General features: G+C 43.7%; 1 protein-coding gene across 4 annotated transcripts in view; it reads left to right on the forward strand.

Annotated features, from left to right (window-relative positions):
• Positions 1–15,303, forward strand: part of LOC111866833 (protein slit) — a 635,722-nt gene that overhangs the window by 565,233 nt on the left and 55,186 nt on the right. For 2 of the 4 annotated variants that reach the window (XM_023856131.2, XM_023856134.2), the window contains exons 11-14: positions 1,234–1,305; positions 4,558–4,629; positions 8,519–8,590; positions 13,567–13,730. In XM_023856131.2, coding sequence (XP_023711899.1) covers positions 1,234–1,305; positions 4,558–4,629; positions 8,519–8,590; positions 13,567–13,730 — 380 coding nt within the window. The remainder of the gene's footprint in view (positions 1–1,233; positions 1,306–4,557; positions 4,630–8,518; positions 8,591–13,566; positions 13,731–15,303) is intronic. The other 2 variants (XM_023856132.2, XM_033752430.1) reach the window with 1 other exon arrangement.

Below are 15,303 nucleotides of genomic sequence, written 5' to 3' on the forward strand. Positions count from 1 at the left end.
GGCAGTATGCTACAAGCCCGAATGTCGCGGGTTCGAGTCCCAATGAGGCGGCTATTTTAGTTTACCCAATCCTTCCAGCTGCACTATGGCCCAGGGATCGACTCAGCCTCTTACAGAAATGAGTACCAGGGATATTCCTGGGGGGTAAAGGGCGGTCGGCTCGTAAGGCTGACAACCATACCGCCATCTGTGAAACGACTGTCTAGAAATTGTGGGAGCCTCGACGTATCACAACCCAATGGGCCTCCATGGCCTGTTACAGGGATAGCTTTACCCTTACCTTTAATTAATTTCTGGTACTCTTGAGTTTTTTTTAGACATTTGATGGAACTCCTTGGATGGGGGATTGGCCCAGTCCAGGGCGTCTGCCTACACAGAACAATATAAAAATAGAAAGAAAGATATTCTTGCCCCGGGTGGGGCTCGAGCCCAATATCCCAATGTGTGAGCTGTCGAAAATATTACTGCCTCAAACCCCCATGGGTGGGTTGTAACAGTGAGATTGTTTCTCACATAATGGGTTTGTAACAACCAAACGCTGAAATTGGTTCAAGCTACTATACTGTTTGTGACTTTCATGGAGATCCAGGCCGCATACCGATCACCCTCATGGATTTCCTCAGTTCACACGGATGCCGAGATAGTATCTTGTAATAGGCCATAACCTCATCATATCAGTTCGATGAGGCATAGCCCAAACTAATTGTAGCGTTGTTATACGAATTATATGTAATATCAGTGGTAAGGGTAAAGTTGTCCCTGTGCTTAACTAATTAAGCACTACACCATGAAGACGTACGGTGGAGTGGTTATATAGATCAATGTATTCTTGACCTCGGCACTAGTTGGAGGCGAGTGCTCAGTTTCACGGCCTCCCACTTTACCCCGGGGAAAGAGTCCCCGGTATCTATTGAATAGGAAGGTGGGTGGGCTCCAAAGCCGGTTTGGACGTCGTGGAGAAGAGGAAATTCGAACTCCAACCCCTCTGTTGTCAAGCCCGTAGCCAGTCGCTGTACCGACTGCTCGCTCCCGACTCTCATTATAATACCAACACATGAATAAACAAAGAAGCAAACAAAACATCAGATTAGAAAGAAATTAACATTCTGGCCACTATGGTATGTAAGAACATATGCTGAGTAGGCATTTTCCTCTTGCGCACGCACACACACACACACACACACAGAGAAGTCTCGCTTGTTTGTTTATACAAGGCTGTTCTTTCTTTTGCAGAGTGCTGTATGGGAACAAAATAAAGGATCTTCCAGCGGGAATTTTCCACGGCCTGTCGTCACTTCAACTGTTGTGAGTACCAGATGACTCATGAATTAGGTCTACCTTCAGCGCCTGCTTCTTGGTTCCCGTTTCCTTCTCCTTGCACCCCTTGCTGGGCACTGCCCAAGCTATTGTTCTGCTCGGGTGTTCAGTCGAGTCACGATTTAGGAGTGTGACTATAGACGGGGTTTGGATTCATTCGTTAATTCATTCTTCAGTGGGTCCACAACCCTGTGTTGGGTCCTTGCCTCATCTTCAATTTCGTAATCTTTTTTACACAATTGGCAGGACACCTTGGACGAGTGATCAGCCCGTCGCAAGGCTGATACCTACACAGGACAACACAAACACAGAATAAACGCACACACAGACATCCGTGTCTTGAGTTGGATTCGAACCCACGATCCCAGCGTTCGAGCGAGCGAAAACAGGTCATGCCTTAGACCACGCGGTCACCGTGTTCAGTTGGAGTTCTCAGGCTTCACTAGTCGTATCCTGACAACGGATTTCAGCACAGTAATTATACCAGTCTTACTGAACCACGCACTTCAAATATCACTGTAATCATCATCATCAGTAATCTGTCACACGACAGGTCCACAGTCTCTTCCAAAACAATTCCTCCACTTAATGCGATCTAGAGCTTTCTCCTTCAAATGACAGTATCCTCTTCTGTCCCCAAGGTCATCCAGCATCTACTTACGTCTTCTTCCTCGTCTTCTTGTCACTTCTATCCGCCCCTCTATCTATCCTTCAATAACTTCTTTTAGAAGGCAGTTTCTGCGTAAAACATGACCAATCTAATTAGCCTTCCGTTTTCTTATTTCATGTAGGATATTCCTCTGCTCACTGAATCTAATTAACACTTCTTCATTTCTCACATAATCGGTCCAACTGATCTTTTCCGTCCTTCTCAAACACCACATTTCGAAACTTTCCAGATGTTTCTGATCTACTGCCCTAAGTGTCCATGTTTCAGCCCCATACAGAGCTATGCTCCAAATGTAGCATTTCACTAGTTTCTTCCTCAAATTTAAGTCCAATTTGCTGGTAAAAAGATTCTTCTTCTTGCTAAATGCAGCTTTTGCCATGGCAATCCTGGATTTAATTTCACTAGTACACCTTGCATCATCTGTTAACAAGCTACCCAAATATTTAAAACATTTCACATTCTCCAGTTGTTCTTGGTCTATCTTTATTGTGACTGGGGTTGGTTGTCTCGAAATTTTCATTACTTTTGTTTTCTCCACATTCATTTCCATGCCATAGCACCTTCCAATTTCAATTAGTCTATCAATCATGCCCTGTAGCACAGTTTCTTCCTTAGCCATTAACACAAGGTCATCTGCATATTTCACAGTTTGAATAATTTGCCCTCCTACTTTGAAGTCACCGAGCCCATCCAGAGCTTCCTTGGTAAGGCATTCGCTGTACAAGTTGAACAGAATTGGTGATAAACAGCATCCTTGTCGAACTCCTCTTCCAATCTGCACACTTCTTGTCTCCCCTCTGTCCAGTCGTACTCTAACTTTCTGATCCATGTACGATGGCACACAAAATATTTTCTTTTCACACTCTAATTCCTTTCATCCCATTTATTCTCAATCATCTTCGACTGTCGTCTCAAGAGACTCCCTCAGTTCTAATTCCGCCATGTTCTAACAATCCCTTCATCGTTGTCGACATATTTGTTGGTGCGGGAACCTGTTTACCGAGTCGTTGCCTAGCAATAAAAATCTATTTTGGCTCCGCTATTCCGACTTTCAGGCGTAATGTCACAATATACTGAATGAAGCGAAATCCGCGCACAGGCTCTCCATTGTGTCATTCCTTGTTTAAAAACAAAGTCGAAAATATGGCATGCGATGTATCCTGTGATTTTAGTTTTCAAAATACACGTCACCATCAAATGGCACAAGTTATCAGATGATAAAGCTATGGGTGCCTCGTAGTTAGAGGGGGTTTTGGAAGCGGCGCCTCACGTCATTCTCTCGAACACGCTTTAACACTTGTTTGCATAGACCGTCATGGCTGCTTGAAGTCTTGTCACGACATCTTTGGTAGTCCGGGGGGACCGCATCACTATTCCCTTTCGGGTATTCCCACTAGATCGGGCGACTGATGAGGCTACGAAATTGGTCCTCGACGTCCAATCCACCTGCCCTGGACAAGTCGCGTCAATCGCTGCTGGAAATCCTCCCTCTAGTGCCCTGGAGCTGCGTCTTGCTGAAACCATAACCTCTGCATCACAGCTAGAGAGACAACTTGAAGCAGCACCGGTCAGCAGTCAGCCTGCCAGGCAGAGGTCAGGAGCCCACGACATTACCAGCATAAACGCAGACGCTGAAGCGGACATCCTCTTCCGCGGATTGCATGAGGATTACCCCGTGGTCAGAGGTGACTGTGGTGCACGCTGAACAGACCTCTCGCGTAAAACATGCTTCCTTTGGCCACAGAATGTTATGCAAAGTGAGCACGTCCACAGTGTGTTGATGTAGCCGTTTGGAAACTTACATGCGTAGAAGACAGTCTTTCTGGAAACAGATGTGTTTTCCCACGAGTAGTGATATAGATGCACTGCGAGGTCCCTCTGTTGAGATATAGTCCCATTTGTCGTGCGGCATCTCGTGAGCGTCTCCATGGCTCACATTTCACGGCTGTAATTATGGCATCTTCGCTGGCTGGCGTCTCTACGTAAATACAACATCAATTTGTGCCCAGTACGAGTTTCCCGCAAGAGATAATGAAACATGAGTGAGGCAACGCGCCAGAATTGTTACATTGTGCCTACATTTCCTAACCTGTTAATCTTAATACTTAATTTGCTTTCAATTTTGTCACTTATTACGTTCCTGAAATATTGTTAATCTGTTAATTTTTAAAACCAGTGATGCTAATGCCTAATACAAAATAAAGTTACATAACGGAGAGCGTAAATAAGGATGAAGAATAGCATGATCATAGTTAATAAATATTTTCATGCACACAATACTTACATACATTCGTACATACATACATACATACATACATACATACATACATACATGCATACATAGATACGTACATGTATATGCATACATACATACATACATACCTACGCAAGTAAGTAGGTAGATACGTACATATACATACATACACACACATACAGCTTTACAATAATAGACGATTTGGCGTGCTGTACGATACTGAACCACAGTTTGGTGTACCGGCACATGGACAAAGGGTACAGAGAGCCTGGTGTACGGTTTTGTTCGATGTTCATCATTTTTCGTTTCTTTTCAGGTTGCTGAATGCGAATGAAATCTCCTGCATCCGTAAGGACACCTTCAAGGACCTGCACAGCCTGAACCTGTTGTAAGTTATCGCTGGACCTAGGTTAAGAAACTGCTTACTGCATGACGAAACTTGAAATTGCCGTTACCTAAATTGCAAATGGTGGATCACACAGAGGCTCTGCCTCCTCTTATCACAAGGCATCACTCTTATGCATGAGCTGTTATGCGATTTTTGTGTAAAAATACAATTTTTATCGGGAACAATGGTTTAAAGAATAGATACAAGTTAGAAGTTGCTTCAGTGATTGTGAAGAGTTCTCTCTTGTGGGATATAGCGCCATATGGTTACTTTCACCAGACTACGTGGCATTATATCGCAGAAGGCAGAACTCTTGATTAATAAAATAGTACAAAATACGGTGTGTTGTCTTGTGTTGTAAGTTTGCGGGCTAATTACTTTTAGTTCAGACTGGTCTTTCTAAATCCCATCGGAGAATATTTCCCCTTAGTGAAGCCGTCAGAACATGTAGCTGATCACTCACTGTCACACAGTGCCAAGGCTGAGGATGAGTTTATGTTTGTCTTATCGCCCTGAACACGCTTTTATGTCATGATGAGCCTTACATGTAGTGATGATAGACCAGTAAGAGATGGGACTTTTGGGTACCAAGGAGAATTTTAACCGGTCGTAAAGCGATCAGAACATACCGCTGACCATTCTTCTCAATCTAATGCCGAGATTACGAATAAGTGCAGCTTTATTTCCACGCCATTCCTTACGCCTTCATGGCATGGACGTAAAGCACAGGGGTATCAATCGTTGTCTTGAGTACTGATATCCATATCTGAGTTCAAGGACGACGCGCGAAAATGGGGAAGCATCTTTCGTTCAGACTTTTCAACTCTTCTCTTTTACCCATGTTCTCCCGTTAGAGAACTGATAATTACATGCAATTAGCACTTAATGTACCCCTCTGAGTGCAGTCTATTGTTTTACAAGCCCCCCACCGTCCCCGGCGATAGGTTTGTGGCAGTGACGGCGCTTAATTAACAATGGAACGTGACGCGAATTTTAGAACAAATGAAATAATAGGAACGTGTAGGATACTGTCGACAATTATTGCTCTGCCGTTACCGACTAATTGACCGTGATAATATTACATGCTATCGTTTCCATACGCTCTTTGAACAAATTAAACCCATAATGGAGACGTCATTACTGTTTGTCCTTCCGTTTGTCGCCAATGTCTCTCATCTGCAAACCAACTCAGTGCACTTGCATATATGGATTTACACTGTGAGTCGAGTTAGAATCAGTTCACTTTGTAAGGTTCTATCCTGTTGTGGCTACACAGCCCTTTGTTGGGCCTTGGCCGCTTTTTCAGTTTCTTAATCCTATACACAGTGGGTAGGACTATTTGGACGGGGCCTCAGCCCGTCACAAGGCCGCTGCCTACACACAGAATAACACAGCCACATAATGAAAGCACATATTCACCCATCCATCAAGTGCGATTTGAACCCCCGACCCCAGTGTTTGTGCGGGCGAAGACTGTTCATGTCTTAGACCGCGCGGCCGCTGGGGTCGGCACTCTGTAATGTTGCTGGCTGCTAAATAGGCGACCTCTATTCGAGCCTCATTTGAATTTTGATTGGTTTTGATCCATAGTAGGGGGCGCGCGGTAGCGTAGTTGATTGAGGCACTATGTTACAAGCCGGAAGGTCGCAGAATCGAATCCCGATGAGGTCATTAGATTTTCTTCAATTTATCTAATCCTTCCAGCCGCACTATAGTCCTGAGGTCGACTCAGCCTCTACCAAAAAGGAGTACCAGGAATATTCTTGGAATGTTCTTGGGGGTAAAGGGCGGCCGGCGCTTGAAGCCGATTGTCTAGAAAATGTGGGAGCCTCAAAATCTTACAACCCTATGGGCCTCCACGGCCTGTTACAGGGATAGCTTTACTTTACTTTACTTTCTTGATCCATAATAACACCTACTTTGCCTGAAGATATAGAACTTTATCAAAAAAGATAGACAATACAGGGAATCTAAGCATTACATGAAATATAGACGCATATTTTAACTCTTACGGGAAGCTCGTTTGTATGTGGCGTGTATTTGTGAGTGGTTCAAGGAAAGTGTTTAAGTTTCCGTATATTGTTGTCCATTAGCTCTGTCAAGAATTCCCTTTAGTGTTCTGTTTAGTGTATTTACTGCCTTTAGTGTTGCCTGCGTTTTTATTATCCGCTGTGAATGATAAGTATGATCATTGAGGGCCGCAAAATTCCAAAGAATGGTTTTGGAAAACATATGTAGTTCCTTGAGGCACTATGCTACAAGCCGGAAGCTGGCGGGTTCGATTCTCGATGAGGCCATTGGCTTTTTCGATTGACCTAATCCTTCCAGCCGCACTATGACCCTGGGGTCGACTCAGCCTCTAACAGAAATGAGTACTAGGAATCTTCCTGGGTGTAAAGGGCGGCCGGCGCATAAGGGTGACAACCTTACCACCATCTGTGAGCCGATTATCTAGAAAATGTGAGAACCTCGACGTCTCACAACCTTATGGGCCTCCACGGCCTGTTACCTTTTCATACTGCAATCTGGAGTACACTCTGTCCTCAATGCTGAGCGGAATATTTAGGTGATGTTATACATGAGAACCTTCACAGTCTGTGCTTATCAGTTTACAGACTTACATAGACTCTATGTATGAGAATAATATTAAAGAGGACTGTAGAGAAGTAGTAATTCTACTTGCTCAGGATCTGGTTCGCTGGAAAACTTTTGTGAAGATGGTGATGGACATTCAGGTTTCATAAAAGTAGAGGATTTTGTTATCAGCTAGTTAACTGCAAAGTGTGCCATGGAGTTAGGGGAGCCGCGATAGCTCTGTTGGTAAAGCGATCGATTGGGCCGCGCCATAGCTCAAGCGGTTAGTTGCTGGCTTCCCACCGCGGCGGCCCGGGTTCCATCCCGGATCTGGTCAAGTGGGATTTATGGTGGACAAAGTGGCGCTGGGGGTTTTCTCCGAGTACCTCGGTTTCCCCTTCCAATCTTCATTCCACCAAATTCTCCATCATAATAATCACCCGGGGCAGGCTACAATAGACCAATCAGTGGCCGCTGTGCCGAGTGAACCCAGTTGGACTCCACCCCCCCACTAAGCGAATTAAAAAGAATAATTAAAAAATTAATGTGATCGATTGAGCGACCGTGGTTCTATTCTCAGCAAGGGCAAAGCATTCTTCTCTTCTCCATATTTTCCAGACCGGCCCTGGGGCCCGCCAGCCTCCAATTCAAACGGATGCCGGGGCTTATTTCCCCGGGAATAAAGCGGCAAGAGCGTGAAGCTGACCACCCACCTCCATTTATTTTCGATGTTAAAAACTGATGAGCTGTACATTCACTTCCCCTACATATTAATGGCGTGATGCTTAATTAATTAAGCACAAGGACAACTCTGCTTTACCATGGAAAACTGACTAGAAATATCTTATGTATTTTCCAAGAAATAACTGCTAGTCTCTTGTGGTATTTGCAGATGCTGTTTTGTGTAACGTAGGATCATCTGATGTGGAAGCACATGGGCGTTTTCCAAGCCGAGGGTTACTGAGAAATTCATTTCACCGTCAAAATTTAATTTAAACTTTTTATCCAGTGTTCCTGAGTCATGATATGCATGATTTTATTTTTGCATAAATTTCGCCAAGTGAACATATAATAGGAAGGTTGTGTAGTTATCTCTCATTCTTCCTTTGCTCTTTTACATTTTCTCCTTTTCGTCCCTTTTCTTTGTTTTTTTTTCACGTTTTTCTCTCTTTATTTTTTCTTTGCTCCTTCCTCAATTTTTCACCATCTTTTCTTGTTTCTTGCTTTATCCGTTTTATATACGTATTATAGTGTAGTGCAGCGCTGCATGGGAGAGCGTTCCTATGGTAACGATGAGGCTGTGCATCTGTTGCAGATCGCTGTACGACAACAACATCCAGTCGCTGGCGAACGGAACATTCGACTCCTTGAGAAGTATCCAGACACTGTAAGTATCCGTTTTGGGCCGTTCTGCTTTGTGTTGAGAACCGTACACGTGCAGGAAATTATGTTTACCTTTGGCGCTACAGCCCCAATTTGGGCCTTGGCCTACCTCCATGGAACTCTTTGTTTTACTTCGGTTTACTAGATCTTAGGCATTCGGTAGGACTCCTTGGGCGGGTGATCAGCTCGTCGCATGGCGTCTACCCATACACAAACACAGAAAAACACATAGACAGACACTAAACATCCATGCCCTGAATGGGATTCGACTACCGTGACCGGCACGTGGACGCAATACCACTGCTTAAATTCAGTTCTAGTTGAAATTGTGGGTTTCTATGAGTGTTAATAGCCGGTCACGATAGCCGAGCGGTCTAAGGCATGTACTGTCTTCGCTTGCTTGGAAACCGGGATCGTGGGTTCGAATCCCACTCAGGGCATGGATGTGTAGTTTGTGTGTGCGCGTGTTCTGTGTTTGTGTACAGGTAGAGGCCTTGCGACGAGCTGATCACCCGCCCAAGGAGTCCTACCGAATGTGTAAGATCTAGAAAAACCGAAGTGAACGGAGAAGTTCCTGGAGGTAGGCAAAATATTGGTATTATTCTTGGCAAGAACAGTCAACCCTTCGACCTAGGTATTAGCGTAATGAAATTAGCGTCTCTCAACTCAATCAAAATAAAAATATCTGACGTTTTGTTTTCATGTCGGTGCTCATTATTTTGCCTGTAAGTATAAAAACATAAAATGTAATCTCCTATCCAAAGGGCACTGGGGGAAATTTCCCGCGGAGTAAAGAAGCCGGGGCGTGAAGCTGACCACTCACCACCTAGTGCCGAGGTCAAGAATGGTAGAGCTATACTTCCTCTCCCCCTTTGTCTTCATTGAATAGTGCGTAATTAATTAAGCACAGGGACTTTACCTTTATTATTGTTATCGTCATCATCATCATATTAATTTTTCCTTTTGTTATTTAACGACGCTGTCTGCGCTGAGACTATAGTGTCGATAATTAACGAGTATGTAGTAGTTGGTAGAATGAGAATTGGCAGGAAAAACTGAAGTACTCGAAGAAAACCTGCTCCATTGCCATTTTGCCAACCACACATCCCACATGACGTGACCTGGGATAGAACCCGGGGTGCAGCAGTGGGAAGTCGGCTGTTATTACCATCATAATCATCACTGTCAGCATCAATTCGCCGTCCCATCTCTTGTGGTTTCGGCTGCTATGTAATTTTGAATCGGAGTAGTTTTGTGCCGTTTCTTTCTTACGTCACTCGAGGCAACTGGTCAGACTAGCAGAGGAAAAATTCACCAGTAATCGTGGAGCTGTTGCAAGCTCTTAAATTAATGAGCCAAAAAAGGTCGCAATTTTGGAAATGTGAGTGACATAGCCACAGAGCGAGAACTGGAGCTTACCTCTGGAGGAAGGGGAACTACCCTGTTATTTTCCCTCCATCCGGCAGAAGAGATGGAATATAGGAGGGGACTTCTTTTCCACGTTGCTTAGTGACTAAGATGGAGGCAGCAAGTTCCGCCATAATGTTAGAAGATTCTTTTGATACGAAGTAGCCTACTTTATATGAATAAACGTGATCCTGTGTTTGTGTAACAAGTGGCTTAATGCCGTCCTCATAGCTGCAGCGTTTAGCCTCCCATGGAGGGACAGATATAGTAGCCTTCAAGTTTCCTAACAATCCCCCCAGGCGGCACTGTCATTCCCAGCTGCCCTCTCCATTCGAAGTTTGAATTTTGAACTGCACCGGCAGGGAAATGCCTGAAAAGTAATTGTGGATGCGTTTGACAAACGACGCGAGGGCTGACAGCATGCAAATGCAGTAACTGGGCGCGAAGAGTAAAGAAGAGATGGGCAGGTTCTCAGATGGAGGTTCCATCGATTTTTTTTCAAGTTTCTCACTTTTCTTGTACTCTTCTATGAATCTAGAGCCCAGGACATGATGAAAACAACTTCTCCCTGCTCCTCGTATTGTCCTGTGTCTTTCTGTCTTTCATTCTTCCTTGCTTCATTCCTTGTTTCTCCTTTCTCTCGTAACTTCCAATACGACTTCCCACATTAAACAAAAGTGTGGTTCTACAATGGAGTATACACATTTTAAAAATACTCTTCACTGTCCAGGATGTTAATTTATTATAGACACAAACATGATGTTGCAAAAATAATCTCGCTACAGACTTCACACTGAACAATTCAAAAAGTAATTTTCCGTTTACTTTATTAATTACTGCTACGTATGGGCCCGTTGCTAGGTAACGTCCCCAACATCCACGCATGCAACAATAGAAGAACGTTTTCTATGTCGTCCGTTCCGCGACTGTTGCTATGTAACGACGAGGTAAATACGCCTCTACAACAATAGAAGCTGTGTTTTTAGGGGTCCGTACCGAGGAGTTATCTTGAAGACAACTGAGGCTGCAGGAGTCAGTTGAGGGTTCGCCTCTGGAGTGTTAACCAGCGGGCAACTGAAGCAGAATAATCTTTATTGTGTCGATCAGCGCCGTAGTAAATATGATTAAGAGAGATTGTAACCAAGGTGCTAATAAAGCCAATCATCCGAACTAGAACCCGACATTTTCGTCTCGCGTACCATCTACACACTACAGTATAAACCATATCAAAATACCGTTCAAATAAAAGTTGCAGATCTTAATTAAGGTCTGTATTATGTTACGTACCAGTTATTTTGCTAAGATCTTCCAATATTTGAGATTAGAAATAAAATGAATTTTGGTTGAGCGTCTGGTAGACCATCTGATCATAATATTAGGCCGACACACACAGAAATTAAGTTCCCCTAGTAGTTTTAATGTAATCGTGCATTACCAGATTTAATAAATGTGCGTTTACATTTTGAAAACGTAAAGTTTCCGGACAGACATTCTCCCCTGCGTGCATTTGTGCAAGAAATGCATAACGAACAGGAGATAAAGATTTCCCGCCAATTTCTCTTGGTATCATCGAGTTCCTTATGACGTCAGTGCCGTCAAGTTGGCGAGCGATTTCGTGGCGATGATAAATCTCTCGGTTGACGGCGACAGTCCTGACCGCCGTGTGTAACAACCGGATTTGACCAGTTACGTATAGAGAAATTCTGATATTACCTAAAATAACATGTGTACTGACAGGATCTCGAACCTAGTACATGCAGAGGAAAAATATCTTCATTTGAATCGCATCGCACGGCGAAATTTGAGTTTGAGGCTGATTTGTCTTCCCTTACCCGGCGAAATGTCTAGATTGTTTTACGCCTGTGACAGATCGGTCAGACTACCCACCATACAGACGTGTCAGAAAAGATGCTCAGCAGGCAGGACGTAAAGATTATGCTGGTATCATAATGCTACAAAATACAGCGTGTCGCTCGTATATCTTTTGAAGTGTTTAGTTAGGGGCGGGAATATTGTGTTGAGGAGCACAGCTGAGAAGTTTGGAGGGGGTGGGTTGGTCGAGTCGAAGATGGCGCCCGTAATTGTTTTAGCCAGTTATACAAGAACAGAGGCTCAGTTACAGTTGTTGTATAGAGGCAGGATATCCGTTCATGTGTGTTTATGTTCTTTGTCAAAGCTGCTGAACGGATTTCAATGCAATTTGGGGTTAGAGGTCTACGAAAAGAGTTGTCTGGTGCGTTTAATTTTGCCCTTTATCTGTCTTCGACCCGATATAACTCAGTTGGCATAGCGACGGGCTACGGGCTGGACGGTCGGAGTTCGATTCTAGGCAGGGGCAAGATTCTTTTCTGTTTTCTCAGTGTCCGGACCGTCTCTTGAGCCCACCCACCCTCGTGTCCAATTGGAAATGGAGGCTCTTTCCGCGGAGGTAAAGCGACCGGGACGTGATGCTGACCACACATCTACGTTTAGTGTCAAGAACAAGAATGATGGAGTAATACCTGCACGCCCCATACTTCTTCATGGCTCGGTGCATAATTAATTAAGTACAGGAACAACTTAATCTGTTTTTTACCCCTATCAGTCAGTCATACCTCACACCTAACTAGAAACTCAAATGGAACTTGGCTCATCATACAAAAATTTGGTACCTGCCGTAAAATATAGGTTATATATCACTAAGATATTTTATTTCTAACATTTTCTTTCGAGGTGAATATTTAACGAAATTCAGTGAATACGGTGTAGTAATAAGTAACAGAAAAAAATGGTAGGCAGTCAGCAAACTTCAAGTGTTACTTCCCCCATGAAGGGGGTTGCGATAGTTCAATTGGTATAGCGACAGGCTATTGGGTGGACGGCCCGGGTTCGAGTCGTGGCAGTGCAAGATTTGTCTCATTCTCACAGAGTCCAGACTGATTCTGGGGCCCACCCAGTCTCCTGTGCAACAGGTACAGGAGATTCTTTCCCCAGGAGTAAAGCGGCAGGGGCGTGAAGCTGGCCACCCACCACCTTCTAGTGCCGAGGTTAAGAAAGGTGGAACTATACCTCCATTTCCCCATATATCTTCATGGCATATTGCTTAACTAATTAAGCACAGGGGCAGCTTTACCCTACTTCTGCCACGAGACTGGAGCACTAGGCACAGAACACAAAAATAAATTACTTTGAAGCGATTTTATGTCTTTTCCGGATTAGAGGAATGTCTCTCCCAAAACATTTGCCTATACCTGATATCACCGATCTCAGATGTTTAGTGAAATGTGAGACAAAATTAAGACATCTGTCTGTTCCTTTTTAACATTTTCAGCAATCTATTTTTATATTAGTATGTACTTTGATTATGCCACGATGGCTTCCTTTTGAATCTCTCCAATTCATCATTCATCAGTCATCCTACCATTCGAGCTATATAATCTACATACTGAGAGTATCGTAAAGTGAACAACGCACACACATTCAAATGAATGCCATTTTTGAAATGTGGATTTCTCTCTGTTCAGCCAGAAGCTTACAAAAGAAAAGGGGCATGTTAAGATCTTCCAGCACTTATTAATGGTCCACATGTTCCAGACATCTGGCCCGGAATCCCTTTATTTGTGACTGCAACCTGCGGTGGCTGGCTGAGTACCTGCATCGCAATCCCATTGAGACATCAGGGGCACGATGTGACACCCCCAAGCGCATGCAGCGGCGGCGCATTGAGGCATTTGAGGACGAGAAATTCAAATGTAAGGGTAAGCGGTATTCTTTGTATGGTCGGCTAAGGCCATTTCCTTGTGACGGGGGAATGCTTCTGGTTCAGGAAAAAGCTGAATTGACAAGTCTGAACAAAATCAGGCTTGAAAAAGTTTACATTGTCAGAGTTGATAGCATTATTCACAATAATTATGCATTTACATTTGCACAGTCATTAAGAATAAAACTTGGTCATCATCAAGTCAGTGGTTGTAGGATGGATGACCACTTTGTGCAACTCACCGTCACTTCTAGGCTTAGCTGCTCTGATCTGGGTGACCATTTCTGCTGCCCACTGTGCTCACTTTGTCTTTTTGTAGAGGGCTGAGCTCTCAGTCTGTCAGTATACAAAGACCTGCATGAATTTTAGGAAGCAGATTCTCTCAGGTTTTCATGATGGCAACTACAATTTTCTTCCTATTATATTATGATCAAGGGGTACACAGTAGTGTAGTTGGTTGAGGCACTATGCTACAAGTCGGAAGGTTGCGGATTGGAATCCTGATGAGGTGGATTTTTTCAATTTACCTAATCCTTCCAGCTGCACTATGTCTCTGGGGTCAACTCAGCCTCTAACAGAAATGAGTACCAGAAATGTTCCTGTGGGGGGTAAAGGGTGGCCGGCATGTAAGGCTGACAACCTTACCGCCATCTTTGAGCCAATTGTCTAGAAGTTGTGGGAGCCTCAACCTCTCACAACCCTATGGGCCTCCACAGCCTGTTACAGTGATAATTTCACTTATATTGTGACCAATGCATTGTCCATTAAAGATGACAGGAAAATTTTTTCTTTATCCCTTTTTAGCCTACTTTCCTTATTTTAAGACATAAAAGGGAGCTTATGAGTTCACCTTGCTGTCTATCTGCCTATAATTATATCCATTCATGTCTGCGCATCTCTCCATGTATCTGCCCTCTAATTTTTATTGGGAGGCTTATGAGCTCACCTTGTAGCCTGTGTTTTTTTGTTCCCCTCTCTGCCATCATTGCTAGTTATAAATAAGGGCCACCCTGTTGTCTGTGTCCCTCCTAATTTTCTTGTTTTCTGTGCTGTCCATGTCATATCAAAGGAAAGGTGGCGATCAGTTCTTTCTGGAACTTCTTGTTGTGTCTTTATCGTCTTTCTTCCTTTCTCCCTTATTGTGTTCCCATCCAATTTATTGTTTGTCCTAGCAGCAACCTATGCATCGACTTTCTTTGCAACTACTCATAACAAGGGACTTGTAACCTCCAAAATCAGTGCTTGACAACGTTAACAAACCTGTTGTTTGTAGGACTTTTATGATTTTAATATCATTGACAAGCAAAGACCAATGCTGAAGAAAACCCATGTGGAGCTTGTCCAGTCAGTCAGGTTTCCACAGAGTGTGTCAAGTTTAAAAAAGTTGTTAATGAATCTAGATTTTAGGTGGAAAAAGGCGAAGGCCAATTGACAAATCCTTGTGGAACACTACAGTACCAGAGCTTTCAGGATACCATATTGAAGGAGCATAGCAAAGTACAGAAGTGAAGGCAGACCTATAGATTTTAGATGAGACATTCATCTATGGATATTATTCTTTGCCATTCAGT

This window comes from Cryptotermes secundus, unplaced genomic scaffold (assembly GCF_002891405.2).
Source record: "Cryptotermes secundus unplaced genomic scaffold, Csec_1.0 scaffold533, whole genome shotgun sequence".
Lineage (NCBI taxonomy): Eukaryota > Metazoa > Arthropoda > Insecta > Blattodea > Kalotermitidae > Cryptotermes > Cryptotermes secundus.